This window comes from Panicum virgatum, chromosome 8N, assembly GCF_016808335.1.
Source record: "Panicum virgatum strain AP13 chromosome 8N, P.virgatum_v5, whole genome shotgun sequence".
Lineage (NCBI taxonomy): Eukaryota > Viridiplantae > Streptophyta > Magnoliopsida > Poales > Poaceae > Panicum > Panicum virgatum.
Genome location: NC_053152.1, coordinates 12588202 through 12612530, shown reverse-complemented (window position 1 = coordinate 12612530; position 24329 = coordinate 12588202). Strand labels below are relative to the sequence as shown.

General features: G+C 44.9%; 2 protein-coding genes across 5 annotated transcripts; both read right to left on the bottom strand.

The window, feature by feature from the left end:
- Positions 1 to 2767: 2767 nt before the first annotated feature.
- On the bottom strand, positions 2768 to 3853 carry LOC120686274 (ethylene-responsive transcription factor ERF039-like). The gene has a single exon (XM_039968467.1). The coding sequence runs from the start codon at positions 3672 to 3674 to the stop codon at positions 3072 to 3074; it is 603 nt and encodes a 200-aa protein (XP_039824401.1). The 5' UTR covers positions 3675 to 3853; the 3' UTR covers positions 2768 to 3071.
- A 16266-nt stretch (positions 3854 to 20119) lies between these two features.
- LOC120686004 lies at positions 20120 to 24293 on the bottom strand. 4 transcript variants are annotated; one of them, XM_039968169.1, is made up of 4 exons: positions 23826 to 24266; positions 22729 to 22986; positions 22315 to 22541; positions 20120 to 20356 (listed from the first exon to the last, which is right to left on the bottom strand). In XM_039968169.1, the coding sequence occupies exons 1-3, from the start codon at positions 24201 to 24203 to the stop codon at positions 22353 to 22355; spliced, it is 825 nt and encodes a 274-aa protein (XP_039824103.1). In that variant the 5' UTR covers positions 24204 to 24266; the 3' UTR covers positions 20120 to 20356; positions 22315 to 22352. The 4 variants fall into 4 exon arrangements, with proteins under 4 accessions (XP_039824103.1, XP_039824102.1, XP_039824104.1 ...); XM_039968168.1 differs by lacking the exon at positions 20120 to 20356 and adding an exon at positions 21357 to 21994; XM_039968170.1 differs by lacking the exon at positions 20120 to 20356 and adding an exon at positions 21383 to 21593.
- Positions 24294 to 24329: the final 36 nt, after the last annotated feature.

Sequence of the window (24329 nt, the reverse complement as noted above, 5' to 3'; positions counted from 1 at the left end):
CGGGGTGCGGGAGGAGGGTTGTTCTTCATAGGGATGCTACCAAGGAGGGAAACGACATCCTCACATGCCGCCAACCCTAAGCAAAGACCTGATAAGAAGTTTTCAACCAATACACTAGGAAGGATGATGTCTCTATGGCACTGTTGTGTACAGCGACCTTTTGCAGAGAGGGAAAAAGAAGCAAATGGGCAACCTATTAGGCTGGCTTCGATCAGCATGTAGAGCATACAGCATACTTGTGTTAAGCTGGAAGGAAATATGCATGCAGATGAACCCATGCTTATTAAATGCATCCCTTGTTGCGTGTGACATGGCCGCGTGGCCTTTGTCACTGCCCATGCAAATAAATTTTGTTGGCTTCAAACCGCTGGTAAGAACTAATGATCTGCAAACCGCTAGTAAGTTATTGGGAGAAGCCAATAAATAATATGCTGTTGTTGTCCAGCGCATTATGGTTTTATCCACCACCAATGAAGATCAATCGGCCAAAACTGCAGTTTCCAGACTTATAGCGAGAACATGTTCAAACGACATGAGCAAGATTTCGTAAAATTTACAAATAAAAAATATCAAAGAAATCCGCTAAAAAAAGATAGAGATAACTTCAAAGAAAGAATGAGAGAGAGAGAGAGAGAGAGTTGAGATGTTTCAACTATATATGTCTGAAATGTAAGTAATGATGGCGAAATATAATGTATGCATTTGAATATTTTGATAACACATAAAGAACGTGAGCTATTATTGATATGTGTGTAATTTTTGTGTTAACTATGCCGGATATCCTTTGTGTGAACATCTGCCTTTCTGTACTTTTCGTACGACTGAAACACAAGAAAGTATAAGAACCCAAATGATCATTAGGTGGGTTAGTGAAAACCGTGGAAAAGTTTAATAAAGCACAATGAAGATAAAACAAAATAGAAAAATGACAATTGGCCTGGCTGTATAACTGGAGGGTAGGATTCATCGTGTCTGACGATTTCATTATGGGGGAGAAGGGAGAAGGTCCCTGTTCAGGGTTGTCTTAACTCTTAAGTACCGCCAGAAGAAGAAACCTGCTGACCGCTGGTAGGAACTTCATTTTTGCTGGTGGCTCCTTAGTACAACCACTAGTGTGAATTACATTTGTACTAGCGATTCTTGATTATTCCTTAAGAGAACCACAAGTAGAAATCATTTTCACTACAGTTTTTTCCCATCAGAGCTATAGTGACACAGTTAGGTATATATACCCACCACTAGAAATAGCTTATTAACCGTCACTACAAATGTTTTCCGCACCCATGAGACAACATGAAAGGCTACTAAGGGTCGATGGCATTATTAGCGCAAAATTAACATCAAATCTGTCGAGGTTTCTTCCCTAGAGGCACAGTAAGAATGATGAAACAGTAGTGTCCGTACAAGCAGCACCTAGAACCCAATCACTGTGTTGGTGGTCTCTGCAGCATTAGGGCAATCCCAACCCAAGACACTACTAACTAGTTTCTATATTACTCCTGTGCGTATATATTAGCTACCATCGTGAGCAGCCAATCAGCCATCGGCATGCATGATTAATTACTGTCAAATAGCAGAACATGCATGGTCGAATAATTAAGCCAGCCTCAGCCCCCCATGAGTCCAACAGTAATGACCAGATAATACAGGCATTATGATTGATGCCCGATCAAGAGCTTTGCATTGCTCCAGTAGCGGTGGCACAATAATTCTATCAGGGCCAGGACAGGAGACACGGCGATCTCCATGCCTGATTCCGTGATCTGAACCTGGACGCGTGGGTTGACCAGGTCGTCCTCTTCTTCTCACGTCACGGCGCAGCAGGTGCGTGTCCGAAGCGGCCGAATGAACCGTACGGGCTTGGGTTGGGGTCCCAGGATATCTGACACTGTCGTTAGAGAGATCAGCATCAGGGAAACTTCAGGCTCATGTTCCTCTGATACCATCGGTGATCTTTTATATGGATTCCTCGTTTGGTATGCACACAAGAGAATCCTTTTGTTTTATCATGGACAAGCATATGCATATATATATCCACACAAGACGCGTACAGCATTCCTTAGGTTTATGTTTGTTTGTTTGATTGTACCAATTGAATTTCGGATATTGTGGTTGTTACACATTGAGTTCAAATTTAGGTGCCATAGCGAAAAAGAAATACTTTGAATTAGCAATTAAAACTATAGTCATCAACATTATGAGTGATAGGCTTGTTACTGTGGTTTGGAGGTACCGTGGGGTACCTTTCAGTACCTATTGTGCGGAACTTTTCTAAACGTTGATCTTATTGTGAAAAATTAAAGTATAAAATTAATGTTGGTACGGGTCCTACCATTTTGGTACTGGTAGGGTCCTACAAATTTGGTACTTTTTTTCTATGTTTCTCTTCGTACCTCTTATATCTTAATCATTGATTTTAGCGCGATAAACAGCCCTTATTTATATCAATCATAATAAAAATTTCCCAGTGAGTGAAGTTATGTCTAAAGAGCGTCGATGCCCACTGGCTCACTGTAGCAACACTCGTTCATGCATGACTGATGGATTAAACTTGTATAAGTCCTGCATCTTGCTAGTGCAAAAAAACAGACTTTTGCAGAGCTTCGAGTTTGTTGTAAATGGAATCACATAGAATAGGCAAATTCGGGATGAAACGTAAGTGTGTGCCAAAATTGTAAAAATGTGTTAAATAGGCTACAAGTCCATCTCAATGGAGAATCATTACTTTGCAATCATATATATTATTATTTTGCATTGCATTGCATTTGAACTCCTCATCCATGAGAGAGAACAGAAAGAATTACACATCATACATATTGTTTTTTTACCCACGTGAATTGCACGTGCTCGCTAGCTAGACCATCGCTAACTACGAAGAAATTGCACAATGACAGGACCAGCAGAGATGTTCAGAAACAAAGAAAAGGATCATCAGAACATTCTTAACATGATTATGCTCTCTAGAATACCTCATCAATCTATTTATGGTTTTGGCAAGATTAAGTAGTATTTCATCACACCTCTAAAAACCAAAGGATGTGAGGATGCATCAGCTGGGTGTGGGCCCGGTATCAGCAGTGCCAGACAGGTAGGCCCCAGAGATTGCCCTGGGCCCACTCGTCATTGTCCGCCGTATTGCCCTCCCATGCTGGTGGGGCCATGAGCATGGCCTCGGCCAGCTCAGCCCACATCTTGGGCGACTCGGGCGCCAGCTCGTCGGTTCCGAGCAGGACGTCCCAGGCGACGTCGTCGCCGAGCAGCAGGTCCGGGCTGCCGGCGCTGCCGCAGGAGCTGTCGCTGTCGCCGCCGCCGCTGCAGCCGCCGGTGCCGGCGGGCTGCATCAGAAGGTCTGGCCGGAACCGGACCTGCGCCGCGGCCTCGAACGCCGCGGCGCGGACGTCGTCGGGCTCGGCGGTGGCCGGGCGGCGGAAGTGGTGGACGAGCGCCGGGAAGTTGAGCCGGGCCTCGCGGCCGCGCAGGCGCAGCGCGGCGACGTCGTGCGCCACCGCGGCCATCTCGGGGGACTCGAAGCTGCCTAGCCAGATGCGCGTCTTCTTGCCGGGCTCCCGGATCTCGGACACCCACTTGCCCCACTTCCTCTTCCTCACGCCCCGGTACTGGCCGGCCATGTCGCCGGCCGCCATGCCAGCAGCATTATCAAGCACCACCTCCATTGTTCTTGCAGTGACCAACAGACCAACAAGAGCTTCTTCTTCCTTCTCTCTATAGTTTCCTGTGAGGAGCTGAGTTGAAGTGACACAGCTAGCAGCAACCGTACGCAAGCAAGCTTGAGCTGTTGCAATAGGGAGCAATCGTTGCTTGCACACTATCGACGCAATGTGCTTCAGTGAGATGAGAGAGGGTTGGTGTTGGGATTGGGAGGTGCATGTGTGGATGTATATATAGGGAGAGGAGGGGAGAGGGAGAGAGAGAGAGAGAGAGAGAGAGAGAGAGAGAGAGAGAGAGAGAGAGAGAGAGAGAGAGAGAGAGAGAGAGAGAGAGAGAGTTGAAAGCGCATGGGTTCATGCATGGGGGAGGAGGAGGACAAGCGAGGTGATGTTTGAGCTGGGTGGAGACAGCTGGAGCCTGCTACGTGTCCTTTCCCGAATTTCCTTTTGTTCATATTTATGTATATATATAATGGAGTGTTGGATATAGAAACATTTTAGAGAGAGGGCGAGAGGAGAGAGAAAGATTGTGCTGATGCATTATCCACCGGCAGAAAGATATCAGTCATCACAGATGTTGGTTTGCTTTGGTTGGGAAGGGAGCTTCCTGGATAGTGCAGACGTCTTTGGAGGCTAGGCTAGCTTGTTTGTAGTGTTCTTGTCATTCTTAAGATTTTGTGCACCTGAATTTTATATGTTTGAAGCTGCAGAAGTTGGGTTCTGCATTGTGTCTCTCTAAAATAGTGCTAGCACATCTATTTTGATTTTGAACTCGAAATATTTCTGTCTGACATCTTACTAATAATAATAGTCCAATAACATTATATGAATGTGTCTAAATATATATGTCTGCCATGGATTAAATATATCTTGATTTTTGCCCAATTTCAACCAAATGAAATTTATGTTGGAATGTTTCCCAACTATTAGTAAAATATCGTCCTTTTGGCACTATTGGCCAGCAGCAATCATTTTTAACAACTAATAGAGTTAGTTAATCCTGGTTTTGAGTTAGTTTTTGTACATATACATGACATACAACAAAACATAACCACAAATGAAAAAAAAAGTTATATCACGGTAGAAGTATTTGGAGCACACACAGTATTCACCTGGTTGAATTGAGTGCCGCCTCACCATAAAACGAGGAGGGCAATAATATTTAATAATTGGACATTTTGACCACGCGCACCAAACACACATCACCTTATTTGTCTGTCCAAAGAAAACCTTTTTGTCAACACAGCTGTAAATACAGTAGTATCAGCAATTAAAAAACTTTGGACACAAGATGTGGTTTCAGTTGCCAATCAACACTTGTCAGGCCAATGGCCCTCCACGTCACCCAGCATCATCCCCAATTCTCATATGCTTGTATTTTCACGTAGCAGAGTCAATCTTCACCGGATTCTCAGTTGTTACCCTGGTACTACGTGATGACTAGCTAGGACAAATTGCACGTTGTCCCAAAGCTAAAAAAATCTTTTAAATTATATATATTATTTTGCATAACACTTGGCAGACCTACGATCTAAGAGCAATCAGATCCTTCAGGGTCATCCCCAAGATCCGTTTTACACACTGAGAGAGAAGATGGCGTGGCGCGGCAAATTTTATCCTGTACTTTGTTAGTTTGATGGGCGTACGTTGAGCTCAATGTGATCTCAGGTAGAATTACTCAACCGGCAAGAATTTTTGCTCATCTTCACACGAATGGCAACCTTATAAACTGAAATATATATAATAAATTTGGTAATTCAAACTAATCGACAAGAAATTAGCTTTCAAATAACTTTGATGCATTTAAGTTTATATAGTATGAAAGATTACAATTTACAAGCTTTATTTTAGTATATATTTGCATCTCATCCTGAGGTTCTTGCTGTTGCTGGTAGAGGCCCCTTACTCTTACTACTAGCTAATTAGAGAGGTGAACAGTGTCCATCAGAGAAAAAAGGGGGTGTCACCGTCACGTCGCAGCCACACGCGTGGGGGTTGGTGCTGGACAGGCTGGCTTGCATTACATATGGTATGGGTAGCAAGCAGGAGCAATGGCGAAAAAAAATTAAGCACGGGGAGAAAGAAATTTAAATCAAGTGAAACGACAAAAGGAGGAGGCTGCTGTGAAGGCAACACGTGGCACCACGGTTTGACCAAAGCGGCCGTACGTCGCCCACCGCTAAAGTGGGCCGGCCACCGGCGGCCGGGGCGAATATCGGAAGCAGCAGATTCACCTCGTATTGTTGTGTTCGTCTTTAGAGCACGGTTAATAGTCACGCCCGCCTCTCGCTGGGAGAAATGCAATGAGGTGGCGAGACCCACTACTTCAACCAATGGAAGTGCATGCAGAGCCTCTCAGCCGGCTTGAGCGAGCGCATGACTAGACGTCCACTCTCTTTTCTCTCTTGGTCCACGTAGACTCTCAGCCAACTCTTAGCCACCAATAATACTTGCTTTTACTTTTTATCGTAGATTCAAATTGGGCAGGGCACGTACCGGTAGCTTGACTGGTTTCAACTCTCAATTTTAGTTCGAAGTCTTTTTTTGTCGGAATTTTTGTTGGTAGTTTTGAGTTAGTTAGAACTTCCAGTGATTGTGTCAAGAACTCCATTCCATTTCCATTTCTAAATACATTACATTTAGTTCGAGCTAATTAGTTTGTGTTACGTGGTGTGAACCACCGTACTTATTGTAGCTCTTACTTGCTGCCACGATCACAAAACACTAACATAAAAACAATCTGTAGAAACTCTTCTATTTTTTAGGGACTGATCAAAAAGTAACTTGTTTCTACAAAAGGAGCAGTGTCACTGTAGCTTTTGACCCACCCAAAAAATACACTTTTAGTGGCGGGTGACACCATCACCCGCCCCAACAAATGAGCCGCTAAAAGAGAGGTGGGTGACACCACTACCCGCCGCTAAATATGGTGCCATTTCCAGGGCTGCTGATGGCCTCACCCAATCCTAAAAATATATTTTAGGAGTAGATGATGACATGGTCCCAAATGGAACCACAGAAAAAAATTATAACTTTTTCATATGATCTCGAATGAAGTCAAATTTTATCAAAATTGTAGAGAATGACGAGATAAACTTTATAGTTGATAAATTTTTCATTCAAGATCATTTAATGGTCCAAAAAATTATCATAAGTTTTCTAATAGCTATAATTATATAGTATCTCATATAACTCAAGTCATACTTTGAGATTTCGACAATGTCAACCTTCATATACACTAAAATATACTTGGAATATTTTTTTTTTACTTCTATAGTTCATGATAACCATAATGCAGAAATTTTACTTTTTTTATTTGTTTTGCTATATGTGATAAAATAGAAAAATAGTTTTACAGCCATGTGGTGGTGTCACCTGCAACTAGAAATGGATTTGTAGGGGCGGGTGATGACGTCACATGCCCCTTCTAATCAATTTTAGAATTGATATAAAAGAATAACATATTCCATAGTGTCATAAGTGATTGTGTAGTGCGGTGGTAAGAAAGGTATGTTCGAGGCTTGAGGTAGGCTGGTGGCTGGAATATTTTTTTCTTTTGTATTTTGTTGTTTTTTATTTTTTGGATTTTTATTTTCTGGACATAGATTTGTAGGGGCGGACCATGGTATGAACAGCTCATAAAAATTATTTTCGAAAACAGGCGTGTTACCCACCTCTAAAAATAGTATTTTTAGTTACAAAAAATAGTGGTGTGTACCGCAACTGCTTCTAAACATACATTTTTACCCGCTCCTAAATTTTTTTGTGTAGTAGTGAAACGATGAAGTGAGCACGCCGATATATTTGGCATGTCCTTGCAACAATTCTTCGAGGGTGGCTGCATCCGGACTTTTCTAGAAAATGATCCATGTGTCGAGAATAAATTAAAACTGAGGACCGCAGAGCAAAAAAAAATGAACTGAGTGGGAAGGGGGAGGGGGAGCTTTTCCGTAAATTATCTCAGTAAATTCATAAGTATTTTAAATAACGTGTAATAAAAATATTTTGTGAATGGCATGAAAAAGTTTGTAATGATTGAGTGAAGCGGATGTTGTTTTTTCAAATCTTGCTTAGCCATCAGTTTTTGGAGCTACAAATTCAGGTTGCGATAGGGTAGAATGTTCTACTTTCTTCTACATGGAAGCATACTGTAGTTATTTAGGTTTTTATCTCGAAAAAATATTGGTCTTTTCTTACCAGTTAGTGTGTCAATCAGGAGATGCAGTTGGTTGTCCTTTGTTGTGGCGACTTCGACCTCTTCTTTTGATCTATTCTGCGATGAGACCCGATTTCTTCATCCCTCTATTTTGGTAGTGAAGGATTGCTGTGTTACTTGGGGTGTTCCCCCAGCTGATATTCTTTCAACGGTTGATAGATCTCATTGTAAGCAACGAGTAGTTTATGCGGTCTTCAAAACTTTGTGTGACGATGGTGTTTGCAGGTGTCTCTTTCCCTTACTGCTTTTTCAATGTATTTTTTTAAGTTTCGGTGGATGACGAACAATAAGATTAAGAAGATGACCAGAGAACTCTTCGGTGCAATTTTATTTTCTTTATGTCATTTTGTGTCAAGTTGTCCATTTACTTACTACCAATTATTTTTCTTGATATGAATCATATGAGACATCTTTCCATGTCTTTCTCAAAAAGAAAATAATGGTGATGAATGTGTGATCTTGTAGTGTTGATCTTGCACGATATTTTGTTGGTTCAGGACCTGCAAATCTATAAGGACATCAAGGAGTCAGATCCTGTGGGCACACATAAATTGCACGTAGGGTCCGATCATGTCAAACAGAATAGCCTGTATGCTGCAGTTTTGCATACCCAATAGGTGATACTAATATATTCACTGTTTCATCATCAACTAATGTTAGTATTAAATAGCGAGGATGGAGTTATGGAAACCTCCGGATGCTGCAGAACTGTCGAACTGATAAAAATATCGAAACATTAAATGAGAGAGCAGTACTTGTGGAACATTTCCTGTAGCATATACTATCCTTCATTAGAAACTCTGATATGATTTTTTTCTTTTTTTACTGGGGAACTTCAATATCGTTGTCCCAGCGACAACCTGAATTTTGGATCTAAAAGATTTCTGCGACTACATTAGAATTTTATGAATTGCACATTTGCACTCCAAAATTTGGAGAAAAAACATGCCACCCGATCGAATTCCACAGGGAACATCTGAATCTCCAAAAAGCCATATACATCATCAAGTCATCAGATCAACTTGGAAAGGATCTGTAGCCTAATGGTAACAAGAGTCTCGGTAGCACGATGTTCCGTTGACAACGAGACACTTGTGGTGATTTCATCGATCTCGAGAATTTGCAGGCTCAGTCTTTGAAGATAATTAAAGGGATAGAGTTTGTGTTCGTACATTCATAGAGTTTGAGTATGTATGTGTTGTGAGTGTTTGAGTTGTCTAATTATATTGTGTAATTTAAAAAATCATCAGATCAACTCTTTTCCAAAACACCACGACGTCGAGTTGCAAAACCACCTTAGTGCGGAAAAATTGGCATGTAATGTAATAATTCCAAAATAATGAAACGCGGATGGATGGACAAGGGCGTACGGAGGACGCAGGGCATCGGCATGGCGAAGCCTGCGGCCATACATGCGCCGCCTCGTGCGGCGGCACTGCACTGCCGGTCGCTGCCAGGGCCTCGCGCCGGACCATCGCTGGTCTCAGGCGCCGCATGGGCCCACAGCCCAGGACGGCTCAGAGATGGAGTAGCCCCCGGGCCGGCCGGGCAGCACTGAATGCTTCGATCGAGCGAGCTACCAGCTCTCGTCAGCCATCAGCGATGGATCGAGGTGTTATGGCTGGCCGATGAAGCAGGAGGAGGAGCTATGACGCGCAGCGTTAATGGCGCTGGGGGCCTCGATCAGCTAGGGCCAGTTTGGATTGGCTGTGGGGGTGTTTAGTTGGTGAAAAAATTTGAGTTTATCTACTGTAGTATATTTTGTTGTTATTTAATAATTAATATTCAATCATAAATTAATTAGTATCATTAGATTCATCTCGTAGAAATCAGTTAGACTATATAATTAATTATTTTTTCAATTAAATTTAATACTTTATGTATGTGTCCGAAAATTCGATGTAACGAATAGTGTGCAAACTTTTGGGGGAACTAAACGCCCCCTGTGTTCGTCTTGCTTCGATGCATCGGCACCATGCGCTCGTGCATGCATCTGCTGCGCGCCGAGGTCGACCGATCGAGCTGCGTGCGGCGGCCTGCAGCCCTGCAGGGTGGTTGCTGAGGTATGCAGCAATCATCAGGGTTCATTCAGTGTGCCCTCAGAGCAAGTTTTATAATGCAGCCGGCAGCGGGCTGCAAGCGACGGGCGAGGCAACGCATGTGGTGGCGGGCCCCGCGGAGATTAATTGTCCAGCAACACTCTCAGCCAATAGCAGCAGCCGAACAGGGCATTTCGCCTGCTCAAGCCGGCGCCTCCCAACTCGCCCGCTCTCTTCTCTCTCTTAATTTCTCTCTCCGCCACATGGGATCTCGCCGGCTCCCAGCCGTTTATAATACTTGCTCTCATGGGTTTGGAGGGGCTGGCAGATTGTTTTTGTCGTCATCTTTCACAAGTCAGAACTCTGGCGACGACCATCACTACGGGATTCGGCAGGTTTGTCGTGTGCCCCAGACACACGGCAAAGGCCTTTTTAACACGGCAAAGTTTTTGCCGTGCACACAGCAAATAGCACACGACATACAACCATCGGCAAAGAGCACTTTGCCGTGTGTGTTTTCTCGGACATTCGGTAAAGACTTTCCCGTGTGTCCGAGTGACACTCAGCAAATATTTTTCTAAAAAATAAAAAAACAACGGCGGCAGCAGCTGCCGGCCACCACCACCACGTCGCCGGCCGCCGTCAGCACCACGATGTCGGCCGCTGTCAGCACCACGCCGCCGGCCATCCAAGAGAGGAGGGGAGGGGCCTGCGCTCGCAGGTGGCCCCGCCGGCGCCGCCCGCGCACGCCCCCTCCGGCTGCCGGCCGTGCCCGGGCCGCCACCCGTGGCCGCGCCGCCGTCGGCCGCAGGCGCCCCCTCCAGCCGCCGGAGGCACACCAGGCCGCCGCCACCCGTGGGCCCCCACTCCGGCCGCTGCCCATGGCCGGGTCGCCGCCCGTGGCCGCTCTGCCGCCGCTCGCAGGTGCCGCCGCCGGCCGCCGGCCGTGGCCGCGCCGCCGCCACCGCCACCGCCGGCCGTGGCCACACCGCTGCCACCCGCGGGCCCCGACTCCGACCGCTGGCCATGGCCGGGCCGCCGCCCGTGGCCATGCCACCACCGCTCACAGGCGCCCCCGCCGGCCGCCGCCGCAGGGGACCCCCACCGAGCAGCGCTCGAGGCCGCGCCGCCGCCGGTGCCAGCCGGCACTGGTCGCCCCCATCGTCGGCGTCTGCAGAGATGAGGGAGGCACGGAGAGAGGGTGAGGGGTGGGAGAGAAATGAGAGGCACGCAGCGGCTGATCCAGTGGGGGAGGAGGGACCAATATGAGAGCTCCATAGAATAGATGTGGATTGATGACATGGCCTCTTTGCCAAGTGCCTCCATAAAAACACTCGGCAAATATTTTTTCCATTTTTCTTTTTTTTGTGTGTGTAAAACTGTAAATGGTTTGTTTGAGATCCTATACAAATTCAAATTAAAAAGTTGCAAATACAAAGTTTCATAACTTTTCGAGATCTACAACTTTTGTTTTGGTACTTTCTCCATCTGATGTCGTTTACGAAATTTGAATTTTAAATTTGAGAAGTTCAAACGTACTTTTCGTTGACAAGATGATTTCAAATTAAAAAAATTTCGACTACAAAGTTGCTCAACTTCTGAAGATCAACAACTTTTATTTTGATTTTTTTCTCAATAGACATAGTGGTAGTAATATTGTTCACAAATCATATAGATCTCATATATAGATTTTGAAACTATATCAGAGAGCTATGGATTTTGTGAACAAATTTACTGTCACTTTTATCAAAAAATAAAAAAATTATATAAAATTTGTAGATCTTGTGAAGTTACACAACTTTGTAGGTGAAAACTTCTTCATTTAAATTTATTTAGTGGTTCAAAATTAAATTTGAAAATTATATTTGCCGATATTTGGCACTCGGCAAACTCTGCTTTGCCGAGTGTCATATATGTGGCACACGGCAAATGGTGTGTTTACTGTGTGCCAAATTGTTTACTGTGTGTTTTTTGGTAGGCACACGGTAAACAATTTGTTTGCCGTGTGTCCAAAATTTTGCACATGGCAAATAAAAAGACACACGGCAAGCACACATTTTCCAGTAGTGCACGGCGATACAATGGAAGAAGCAGCGCGCCGGGCCATTCTCTTTTAATTTCTTTCTAAGTGTTTTCGCTGTTCAGCTGGCTGTGACAGGCGGTCGGTGTTGATTTGTTGTGAGAGAAAAGTATTACTGGTTGGTTGGTGGCTGCTACTGATTTGGTACGAGAGAAAATCACTGCTGGCTCGTTAGTTGACACGTTTGTGAAATTATGATTTTATTGCATAATCTAGCAAGTTAGTTGACAAAATTTAAAGTAAATAAAATAAAAAAATATACTAGAAATGGAGTCACTACCGGAAACCGCGCGTTTGCCGTGTGCCGCACAGTTTGCCATGGGTCAAACCTCGGGCTTTGCCGTGTGCGACGAGATTGGGCGCACGGCAAAGGTTTGGCACACGACAAAGGGAGAGGTTGCCGTGTGCCTCAACAAAGGACCCACGACAAAGGATGCGCACACAGCAAAGGAAGGATCTTTGCCGTGTGCCTAACATTGGACACACAGCAAAGATGGCGGCCAGTGACGCCGTTTTGTCAACCGTCACCTTTGCCGTGTGCCTCAATAAAGCACTCGGCAAAGTTTCTGGTTGCCATGTGCTTTATTTTGGGTACACGGCAAAGATATTCCAAAATAATTGAATTTTGCCTCCACAAAATTTTTGGTATAAGTATAGAGTACATGTTACTACATATTAAACTTTGATAATTTTTACGATATTTTTGCTATATTTAGACATTTAATGTCAGTAATTGAATTTCTGATAATTGTATTGGAAGTGTTTTGCCTAGTGGAGTATAATGATTATAAATTTGATAGACATATTAGTGAGTTCAATGTGAGGATGTATGCTTGAAACAGAACTAAAATTTGAAGATCTTGGTAACAAACCATGTCCCAGAATGTTTTCCCAAATTATTTTAAAATTCTAATAAAAGCAAACAAATTCTGAAAATCATGACATTTGCCGTGCTGTCATTATTTCATGTGTGGATACTATGATAAAAAATTTAGAATGTTCCACACAAGTTTTCTCGTACAGTTGTTATGAATCCAAACATCTACAAAGAAGATCCGTAGAGTTGATGAGAAGTCATATAGGTTTGTACTCAATATTACAAACAAATTAGCGATGAACTTTGAAATTTTTTCTATTTGCAAAACACAGCTAAGGTTGTTTCATGGCATAATTCGGCTAATTTTCTGATGAGTTTGCTATTTATAAATTTTTTTTGCAAGTAATCAAGATCACGGATTTTTATTGAATTTGAGGTATAACTGCATAAAATAATAGTTTTTTCCAATACAATCAAAGAGCATGAAATGTTGAGTTAGATTAGCACAGTACGCACAAAATTTGCAAAAGTTGAATAACATAAAATAATGGAAGAAACTAAATGCAAACGATGTATTTGTTGATATTAATTGAATAAACCTTACAATCACATAAAATAATAGGTTTTTTGTTTGGGTAGTCATTAAGGCATTGTAAAGTATAGTGATAATTTTTATTAACATTAATTTGTAAGTATTTTTCGTAGTTACAGCTTATAGTAATTGTTTTAGATTAAAATTTTAAAAAATTGTTTGCCGTGTGCCAGATGTGGGGACACACGGCAAAGGGGCCCTTTGCCGTGTGTTTCAGATCTTGGCAGGTTTGCCGTGTGCCCAGATCAGAAACACATGGCAAAGGTTCCATTCACTTAGGCGCTCTCGGCCGCCCAGCTCTCTCTCACTCTCACTCTCTCTTTCACTCACGCCTCCATACCACCACTGAAGCTCCGACCGCACGCCTCGACCTCCGCCCCCGCCGCGACCTCCGGGCCCGACCGCCCCGCCGCCCCGCGCCGCCTGCCCGCGCCGTCACCGAACCCGGCCGCCACCCGAGCTCGCCGCTGTCCCTCGCCGTCATGTTCCCCCGCCGCCGCCCCGACCTCCGGCCCAGCCGCCAACACACGAGCTCGCTGCCGGCCCGCACCGCCCCGACCTCCGGCCCGAGCTCGGGCCCCGACCCCACTGCCCCGAGCCCCGAGCCGCCCAGAGCCGGCCCCAACCCCGGCGCCCCGAGCCCCGCCGCCCCGAGTCGCCGCGCCGCCCCGAGCCCCGGTCGTGCGGCCCTCCTGTGCCGAGCCGGCGCGGCCGAGCTCTGGGAGAGGTTGTGGCTGGAGCTCCAGCGGCAGCGAGCTCACAGCCGAGCCGGTGGGCGGCCCCCCTCCGGAGGTATTTTCAAATTTTTAGTTAGTTTAATTAGTTTCCTTAATTAGTTTGTTAATTTAGTTAATTAGTTTAATTGTGTACTTTAATTAGTTAGTTTAATACTTAGTTTAGTTAACTTAGTTGTTTTTTAGTTACTTTAGTTAATTGTTTATTTTATTTTAGGTAGTTTTATTTATTTTAGTTAGTTTATGCAGTTAGATTAGTTATAGTTTAGTTTAATTAATTTAGTTGTTTGGTTTATTTAGTATGGTAATTCAATTAGGTTTTGGGAGTTCTACTTACGAATGTTCCTTAATTAGTTTCTAGAAGTTCACGTAAAATAGTTAGGCGTCTCCCATTCGGAATAGATACAGATGGAGATATGCAGATCGTTGCATATCTATAACCGTATCTGTTTCGAATTGTCCACGTTTTTTGGACAGCCCGAGGTTGCGTAGCTGGGATCGTTTCCATGCTCTACTCTGATCCAGGACAAAATTTCGGCAGCACGTCTCCATTGTTCTTCGGATACACAATCTTCGTTCCGGGACGTGTATTTGGAGAACAGAGGGGAGGTGCTGCCGAAATTCTAGCTCGGATCGGAGTAGAGCATGGAAATCGACCCCAGCTATGCATCCTCGGGTGGGATTTTGAGAAGACCGAGGCATTCTTGAATAGAGCATTTTTAAAGCTCAAAGGAGGAAAAAGTACCTGGTGTCCCTGTAGTAGATGTGCTAACACGCGTAGACAGACACGGAAAGAGATGACACATCATCTTTTCAATCATGGATTTACGAGAGACTATACCCGGTGGACCTACCATGGTGAAGCCAATCATATGAGAGATGAGGTCGTTAGGCAATGCATCGATGATCTTGATTCTGATGCCGGGGTCGTAGACATGTTAGATGATTTTCATGAGGCACACTTCGGTGAAGGACGTACGCAGGAGGAGCCAGAGGAAACCGTGAAGGCATACTACGACATGTTGGCTGCAGCACAGGAACCCCTTCACGGGCATACCAAGGTTTCACAACTGGATGCCATTGCACGTCTAATGGCAGTGAAGTCCCAGTTTTCTCTGAGTCGAGACGCCTTCGACGTTATGTTGACAGTTATTGGCAGTCTGCTTCCGGAAGGTCACATTCTTCCAAAGAACTTGTATGAGGCAAAGAAACTCCTTCGGGCACTGAAGATGCCATATGAGATGATACATGCGTGTCCCAACGGATGCATCTTATTTAGGAAAGAACATGCAGAAGCAAAGTACTGTCCAAAGTGTGAAGCCTCTCGGTTCGTGGAAGTAGACTCTGGTGATGGGCAGAAGAGGCGGCTTGCGGTTCCCGTGAAAATTCTACGGTACCTTTCGTCGATTCCGAGGATCCAACGGCTGTTCATGACCGAGGAATCCGCGAAACAGATGACATGTCACAAAATGGGTACTCGATACAATCCTCAAAATCTTGTACATCCATCCGATGCTGAATCGTGGACCCATGTCGACGGGATTCATCGTCAGAAAGCCAAGGAGGCTCGTAATGTACGTGTTGCACTATCTACAGATGGCTTCAATCCATATGGAATGTCGAGTGCCCCTTACACTTGTTGGCCCGTTTTCGTTATCTTCCTCAATCTTCCCCCCGGCGTCATCTTCCAACGACAGAACATATTCTTGTCGTTGATAATTCCTGGACACCCAGGTAATAATATGAATGTGTACATGGAGCCTCTGATCGATGATTTTCTCCGTGCTTGGGAGGAAGGGGTATGGACATACGACCGAGCTACAAAGACAAACTTCAGAATGTATATTTGGTACCACTATTCCCTGCATGACATGTCGGTGTATGGGCTATTCTGTGGCTGATGTGTTCACGGGAAGTTTCCTTGCCCAGTGTGCAAGGCAGCTCTGATGTTCATTTGGTTGCGGAAGGGTGGCAAATATTCTTCGTTCGACAAACATCGACAATTCCTCCCTCTTGACCATATATTCAGACGAGATAAGAAGAACTTTACGAAAGGTGTTGAAGTAAGAGACCCTCCACCGCATATGATGACTGGTGCCGAGATTCGTGCTCAGTTAGATGGTCTTGTGGTCAATGTGGAAGGTGGTGGTTTTGTCGGATATGGTGAATTACACTCATGGGCGCAGAAGTCGGGCTTGTGGAGACTACCCTATATGCATGATCTTCTTCTTCCACATAACATTGATATGATGCACTCAGAAAAGAATATCGCCGAGGTACTATTCGGAACAATCATGGACATCTCAGATAAGACAAAGGACAATGTTAAGGCAAGGGTGGACCAAGAAACGTTATGCGATAGACCAAAACTAGACATGAGGCCTCCCCGAGGCGGCAAGTCATGGAGAAAGCCTAGGGCTGAATTCGTGCTGACGAGGCCCCAGAGGAGAGAAGTACTAGAATGGTTCCAAACCTTAATGTTTCCCGATGGGTATGCAGCGAACCTTAGAAGAGGAGTGAACTTGTCTACTATGCGAATCAACGGGCTCAAGAGTCATGACTACCATGACTACCATGTCTACTATGCGAATCAACAGGCTCAAGAGTCATGACTACCATATGATGTACCCGATCAGGAGGGCAGGTTATTTCCAAACAAGGCGCAGCGGGTGCTGAACGAGCTATGGGTAAGGCTTCTGACACTACATTCCTCATTATTTGACATTGATATAACATTTGTGAAAAAATGTCTTTGTTCGCTTTTATGTGCAGGACTTCTACAGATGGGAGGACGGAACGCTGCCCGAGGCGACGATGGTGGCTAACACGGCCTATTACAAGCTGGTGGCAGATATGCTTTACGAGGCGCGCGTTCAGGCCGTCGTGGACTACAAGGCTCGCATCGAGAAAGTGAAGGTCAAAAAACCGGCTGCGAGAGACATTAGGCTCACTCGGGAACAATACGTGCAGGTAAGTGTGCAACATTATTAATACTAACTTCTCCTTAGATGATGTACGCTCCATATCTTTATATTTGCCATATACTTGATGACGTGCAGGTGCCTCCATGGTGGATAGCCGGAAACTATCAGTGCTGGGAAATGATAGTGGACAAGTGGTGCTCTCAAGCCTGGATTGAGGCCCACGATGCTGCCCGGGAACGGTGTTTGAGGATGCCATGTGCACCGCACCATCAGGGCAACCTTCACCTCGGCGAGTTTTCGTCTAGATGGGTACGTGAATTTGTTATTTTATTCTAGCGTTCGATCTTCTAAATTTCTAATCACCTCGCTCTTTTTCGCAGTCGGCATCACATGGTGGCCAGTGTTTATCCCAGCTCCAGGCGTATGCTTTGTCCCATAAGGGGAGGGCGACATCAGATGTCACCTTCAACCTGGAGGACCCGCCCGAAGCATACAGCAACCAGAGCGTCCACAGCCGCCTCAGTGACTACACCTCAATGGCAAGGGAGGTCAACGGGCCGGATTTCGATCCGTACATGACGCCCATTGATGCAGAAGTCCTCATGAGGGTGGGAGGAGGTAAGAAGCATGGCCGCTACTATATAGCCGACGTCTCAATCAATCCAGCCACCACTCCCAATCTATCGCATATTCGAGCCAGAAGCACCAGCTCCAGCCCGGCGATACGCTCCCGCCCAGACAGTACAGACGTTCGGATGGCAGCACTCAAGGTTATTTCTGTTTCATCTTGCATTCCTTGATTTTTACGTATGCTATGTTCTATATTGTAACCCTAGAGTCAAATTTTGCAGGCCCAGATGGAAGCAGAGTTCCAAGCACGGCAGGAGGCCTAGGAGGCGAGGTGGCGGGCCGAGTGTGACCACTTGCAGGCTTCATTGGATACGGCTCTTGGATACATGCGAACTGTGGGCTCGGCGATAGGTCTTTCTCCGCCAGCAATGATTCCGACTCCAGCACCACCTACGCCAGTTCAGCTTACTCCGGTGAGAAACTTAACAATCAATGCCTTTTCATTTGTCATAGAGACTTAGCACATTGAATGACTTAGAATACAACCAACTACGACTCTAAACTTAGGATAATGCTCGGAATTTAATTTCTCATATAATAGATGCTCGCAAATGCAATATCTTCACTTATGTGCAGAATCAATCGGCGGCATCCAATGACGGGCCAGTCAATCCAGACATATCGCCTCCCCCGACGCATGCATCGCCTCCCCCGATGTCTCAGCCTCCGGTGTGGCCACCTCCTCATTGAGTGGCTTACTTACAGCAGTATGCGCAGCAGCACTCGTGGCCGCACCTGCCCCTGCCGCCGCCGCCGCCGCCACCGCCGCCGGCCCCTTGAGTGGTTCTTATTTGTGTCTCTATGCTACATTCAGAAACTTGTATGCACTACTATGGACACATTCTGTGGATACATTCAGAAACTTGTATGCACTACTTATGGTGTACTTGTGGTTGTGGACGAACGATATCCCACTTTATTTGGATTTGCGCTTTATGTGACTATGTATATTGCCTGTAATGCTGATTGTGCTATATGAAATGTGTGTGATGATTACTTTGATATATATGCTTTGCTAAAATCATTTGGGTTCCATATACGCGATAAAACAAAAAAAAAACAGAAAAAATCCATTCTTTGCCGTGTGACCACGGGCCTACCTGGAAAAGATCTTTGTCGTGTGCTAAATCCATGGCACACGGGAAAGGTTCCATTCTTTGCCGTGTGCTGTGGTCTTTGGCACACGGCAAAGCTGCCTTGTTTGCCGTGTGTCAAGGCACTGGGCACACGGCAAAGTGCCTGTGCCACCGTCAGCTGCCGTCATCGGCTTTTTTTACCGAGTGTCGGGTTATGCACACGGCAAAAGCTTTGCCGTGTGCCCGACAAAAAACCCACGGCAAAGAAGGTCTTTGCCGACGCTTGGTTGCCGTGGGGCTTTTGCCGTGTGCTACACACGGCAAAGCCTTTGCCGTATGCAAACCGGGCTTTGCCGTGTGTTTATGGCACACGGCAAATAGCCTGTGTCCCGTAGTGAGTAGACTAACAGGTAACACAAAACCTATTTCGATATGTCTATAGGAGCATCAGCCACGTCCAGCTCTGTTTTTCAGATCTTCAAATAAGTTCTCTTATGAACTATGGACAACTTAATATATAACTGTACAAACTAACCTTTGTTGATTTCACTTTTTCCCCGATTTCATTGTTGATCAACATATATCATATGCCATCACTGTTTGAACTTGCTACGCACCGTCACAAGATAGCAACTCACGGGACACTCTCTTCTAGAAGATACTTTGAATTGGAAGACATGCACAAGCGCGTACAAGATCTCATATGATTTTGGCACACGTTTAGGTTGTATTTGCTCCACCTTTGTGTGACGAAATCAGATGGTGGTAGGATGCTTTACTGCCACAAAAGCGTATCGTTCAGAGGCGATAGACTGAGAGCAGCTAGAGATTCGGTGTACGTCAGCATGCATCAGCAAAATTGTTCTTTTTTCATAGTAGTTACTGAAATGTTGCAGAACTCTTTGCCTTGGTTTCATGGAGAATTGTTTTTTTTTAAGAAAACAAAATGCGAGTGAAGCTTGAGTACGTAATAGCAACTCGTCTCTAAAGCGTGGAATGAGACTGGCATGTGGGACCCAGTAGTTCGCTGTCGCAAGCATTACAAAGACGTGAGGTCAGAACTGCGTCACGTTGGCATCTTTTTTTTCTTTGTTTAATTCCATCTGGGAAGCTTCCCAGCTCGTGCACGAAACTAATTAAAGGAGGCACTACTGATCAGAGACAGATTAAATCCACCTTTGCATTCTTGATCCACTGGACTAATGGCGACTTAGGAGGGGACAGGAGGATGCGCACTGGTTTAAGGATGCCTAGATCAAGACAGCAGGCTAATGTACAATTAGGGCAGAGCTTTCTGTCTAGCTGTCTGATTTAGTCAGAGATTTGGGCTGACCTTGGGCATGTGGTGCCTAACATTATGTTTTCTTATTAATAGGTGATCATGACAGGCTCTGTCTTTGGCTTCCTTCTACGGATGTACTGTAAGCGCGTAGGACGATGCCACGTGTCATCGCTCCAGACCTCACAGACATTGCCTAGTTTTGTGTAAGCACGATGATTACACTGAAATGGTAAAATAAGGTTCTCATTTAACCCAATGGAGACATAAACTTGAACATTCAGCCCTCAATGTAATGAACCTGAAATTAAACATGAATTGATGGTTATTATTGAAGTAAGCAATCTCACAGTGAAACGCATGCAGCTAGTTTGAGCACAAACGAAGCTCACACTATGCAATCTCACAGTGAAACCATCTCGCCATGGTTTTTCCACATGAACAGCGAACACTTAACAGTAAGTTCGGCACCCTTGGACCTAAAATCAGCCAATCATGTCGGTAGTGGACCAGAGTACACTTCAACCAAAGATTGAATTTTTGTACACGTGTAGGATAACGCCGTGTCTCTATGAAAATTACAATGAAATGAAATTGTATGATTTATTCCAAGTCTTCCTCCAATTTTTTTTAATAGCATTCTTGTCCTCCCACCAATGTACACTGAAATTTACAGCCAAACGTAGCTAATACGCTCATGACTCGTCTCCAATCTCCATGGCACAAGAATACTCACTATGGTTGGCATTTACTTAGGAACCTGGAACTACTACTAATGTCGATGAAGAGGATCAGTTTCCACGTTGGCAGATACTAGAAGCTAGGAGTGGATGCATAGCCTATCGTCAGAACTGCTATGAGATGCACATCTCTGCAGTAATAACTGGCTCAGCTGATACAAGAACAGGTTACAGGAACGAACAATCATATGGCTTTCATAATATCTATGAACAATTGGCCCATACCACTCCAAATGATTTGAGCCTTTTCTATTTTTACTCTATCTGACCAGTCATCAGTATGCACTAGCCCATACAGGTTAGCCCATCAGTAAAAGACAGAATTATGAATCAGTTACAAGGATGAATTATAAGATGCATCCTTTCTTCAGCCTGACAAGGGCAGGCTTAGCTTTGATAGTACTAAAAAAGGGTGCTGAAGATGGACAGGCAAGTGCATTTCATCGATCACAGAGACTAGCCCCTACAAAGTAAACATGGTTCACAACCCAGAACAGTCAAGTATCGGTTCCCAGGAACTCTGTTCAGAGAGCACGACACACAGGTTTGTTGATACTCCTATTTAGCATCTGATTTCTGCGCTGTCATTTAGTTTCTTTGGGTTACCAGTCACAACTATTTCGTGATGCTTCATCTCAGAGGTACAAGAGAAGCAACCTTATTACAGCACAATCCTAGGCTCACTGCTAGATAACATAAAGAAGCTGGGAACTCTCAGAATGAGCTGTGTTTACATGAAAATGATGGTGGGGTTAGGTGATTAGCATCCATGAAACCTGCAGTTATAATCTTCTCCCCTATATGTGAACCACAAAGAACCTTTAGTTCCTAAAGATCCAGAAATGTAGGAAAGGGGTTAACAAAAATATGAGAAGCAACAAGAGAAGCGGGAGGAGGTGAGGCTCCATCTGCCACCAACGAGAACAGCATGCTAGTGCTACTGATAGCAGCAAAAAAAATAAGCACCATAATTTGTACCATGATGGTAATGCTCGACATCATTGACGAGGTATATAACAACCTCATTATCTAACTCTATTGAGAAATATGGTATCTCCTAAACAGGTTGAGGTTTGCTTGAGAAGCTGCCATAACCTGTTCAACACTGGCCCTTCCTTTTCCTTTCCCGTAACCCATTGTTATATAAAACCATCCATGTTCCTGTATTGCGCAACATCTACTTTTACTTTTCCCACGATCTGTCACATGAACAACAATCAGGCTCTGGACAGTTCAGTTTGGGGCTGTGAGTTCATCGTTTCATTGATTAGACTGTGAACATAAATAATCTAAAGTGCTACATATTAATCCAAGATATGTATACGTTTTCACCCTTTTCATTTCAAATCTACGGAAGATCAGCGAAATGCATCATTGTGAACAGAGATGCGTCAACTAGGCACTGCAAAGCTATCTCTGATATTACTTTACTGGCAAACTTAATATTCTTACATGTACAACTGCTTGTGCACTCAGTTGTAGGCTGAAAAATTGTAGACTTTTAAGAGTAGTAAAGTACCTTTATAACATTTCACAACCAAAGAACTAAAACACTCATCAGTTGAAAGCTCCTGAAACTGCATAGATGAAGTCCAAGAAACCAGTTCCCTTGAGAAGACCCTTGCCAGTTAAAAGTTCAAAATCTATCAATAAGAGAAAGCCGATTATAGCGGCTTTTCCATTGATAAGTTCATTGGAGCTGGTGAAACCGAATCCTCCAACATCCTCATCAACTATCATTCTCACCTGAAAATGTAAAGGGATATAAGCTGGATATAGAAGTTCAATCAAATTCTCATTTTACCAAAGAAGTAATGAGTTAGACTGAAGTTAACTAGAAATGCAGGAATCATCTGGAACAGAAAAAAATCTGTCTGAAGATGGCCCTTAAAGTAAGAGTGATCAATTGGACTGAAAGAACAAAAACAAATACCTCTTCCACATTGACATCTGATGCAGTAACCCCAGGTTGAGCTTTCCCACTGAATATAATCTCAGCAGACCCTGTACTCTCAGCCCCACTGATGTTGATGTAGATGTTTTCATCGTCTGTTTTCACACGGTAAGTGAATAGTTTCCTCAAGGCAGGTGTAAGAGCCCTGAGAACAGGGTTTTTGGGATACCATTCCTTTATTTCCCCAGTGCGAAGATCAAATGTACTGTCTGTTGATGGGCAAACAATGCAGCCATCCTGGAAGGCAAAAAAAAAAAAACAAGGTCAAATATTTTAGAAAGACAAGGAAATTAGCTTAAGTAAGTTATACCAAAATATCATAAAAATTTTGTTGTCCGTCGAAGTCAAAGGGGGAAAAAAACTAGAATACACTTCATGGGCAGCAATGCGGACTAGACACTGTGTGAGAAAACTTCAAGAATCTCGAAGAACAGAGTTTAAAGTTTAAAAGCTTGATATGGCTGAATAAAAGGCTACCTTAAACATTTCATATTTCTAATATGCACAGAAAGCAGAGGTGATGTATAGGCAAAATTCAGGAGGTTTTGAAACCAATAAACCTTTCCAGAGCACTTCTAGTGTCACACTTGTGATCATCAATCTTAAATGAGAGTAATTTCAATAGTTCCTGAAGTGGGTATGGATCAGGGAGCATGTAGCCTACCATTGTCTCCAGATACCAAGGTACATGATGTACATGATGTAGGTACATTGTCTCCAGATACCAAGGTACTAAAACCACTTAAAGATGTATGTAAGTGAAATCACTTAAAGATGCATGTAAGTGAAATCACTAGAAGGTACGTAATTCTGAAGTACATGTGTAACTTGTTTAGAAACTCTAGAACCAGCTAGGGAAGTTTATAACAGTGGAATTTGCAACTTGTTTGAAACTATAGTGAAGTTGATCGGTTTGGTAGTCGGCCCTTACTAACATCCCAAATTTCAACCCAACCTTAAGAGCATTCAGAATAAACGAAGAATAAGCTAATGAAATATACGAAGAATAAGCTAATGAACTATGGGCGGCGGCGCCAGGCATTCCGCCGAGCAGGCCACGAGCGCCCGAGACGCACCTGCGTGAGCTTGGCGTTAAGGAGGCCCTCGGTGTAGGCACCCTCGGCCGGCGAGCGGTTCTCGATGGCGAAGACCTGGTCCTTGTACCAGAGCAGCAGGATCTCCTCCCCGTCCTGCACGATCACGCGGCGCTCCCCGCGCGGCAGCGCCGCGAGCGGCACGACCGGCACCCACGACGCGCCTCCTCCAGCCGCCCCCGCCGCGGCCGGCGCGGCGGAGGGCTCGGCCCCGGACACCTCGGCGGCGCGGCAGGCGAGCCTGTAGCGGTGGTGGCACGCCCGGATGGAGACGGCGGCGGCGGCGCCGGTGCGGCGCCGGAGGAAGGAGGACGAGGCGGCTGCGGCAGCGGCGGTGCCTGTGGTGGTGATGGCTGCCATCGGGTGGGAAGTGGAGGTGGTGGCAGGCTTTCGGGAGGGTGGTGGTGGGGTTTGAGGAGGAGGAGGAGGAGGAGGGGCCGGGTGCTGTGGTGGTGGTGCGGGGTGGAGCGCCCATGGCCACAGGTT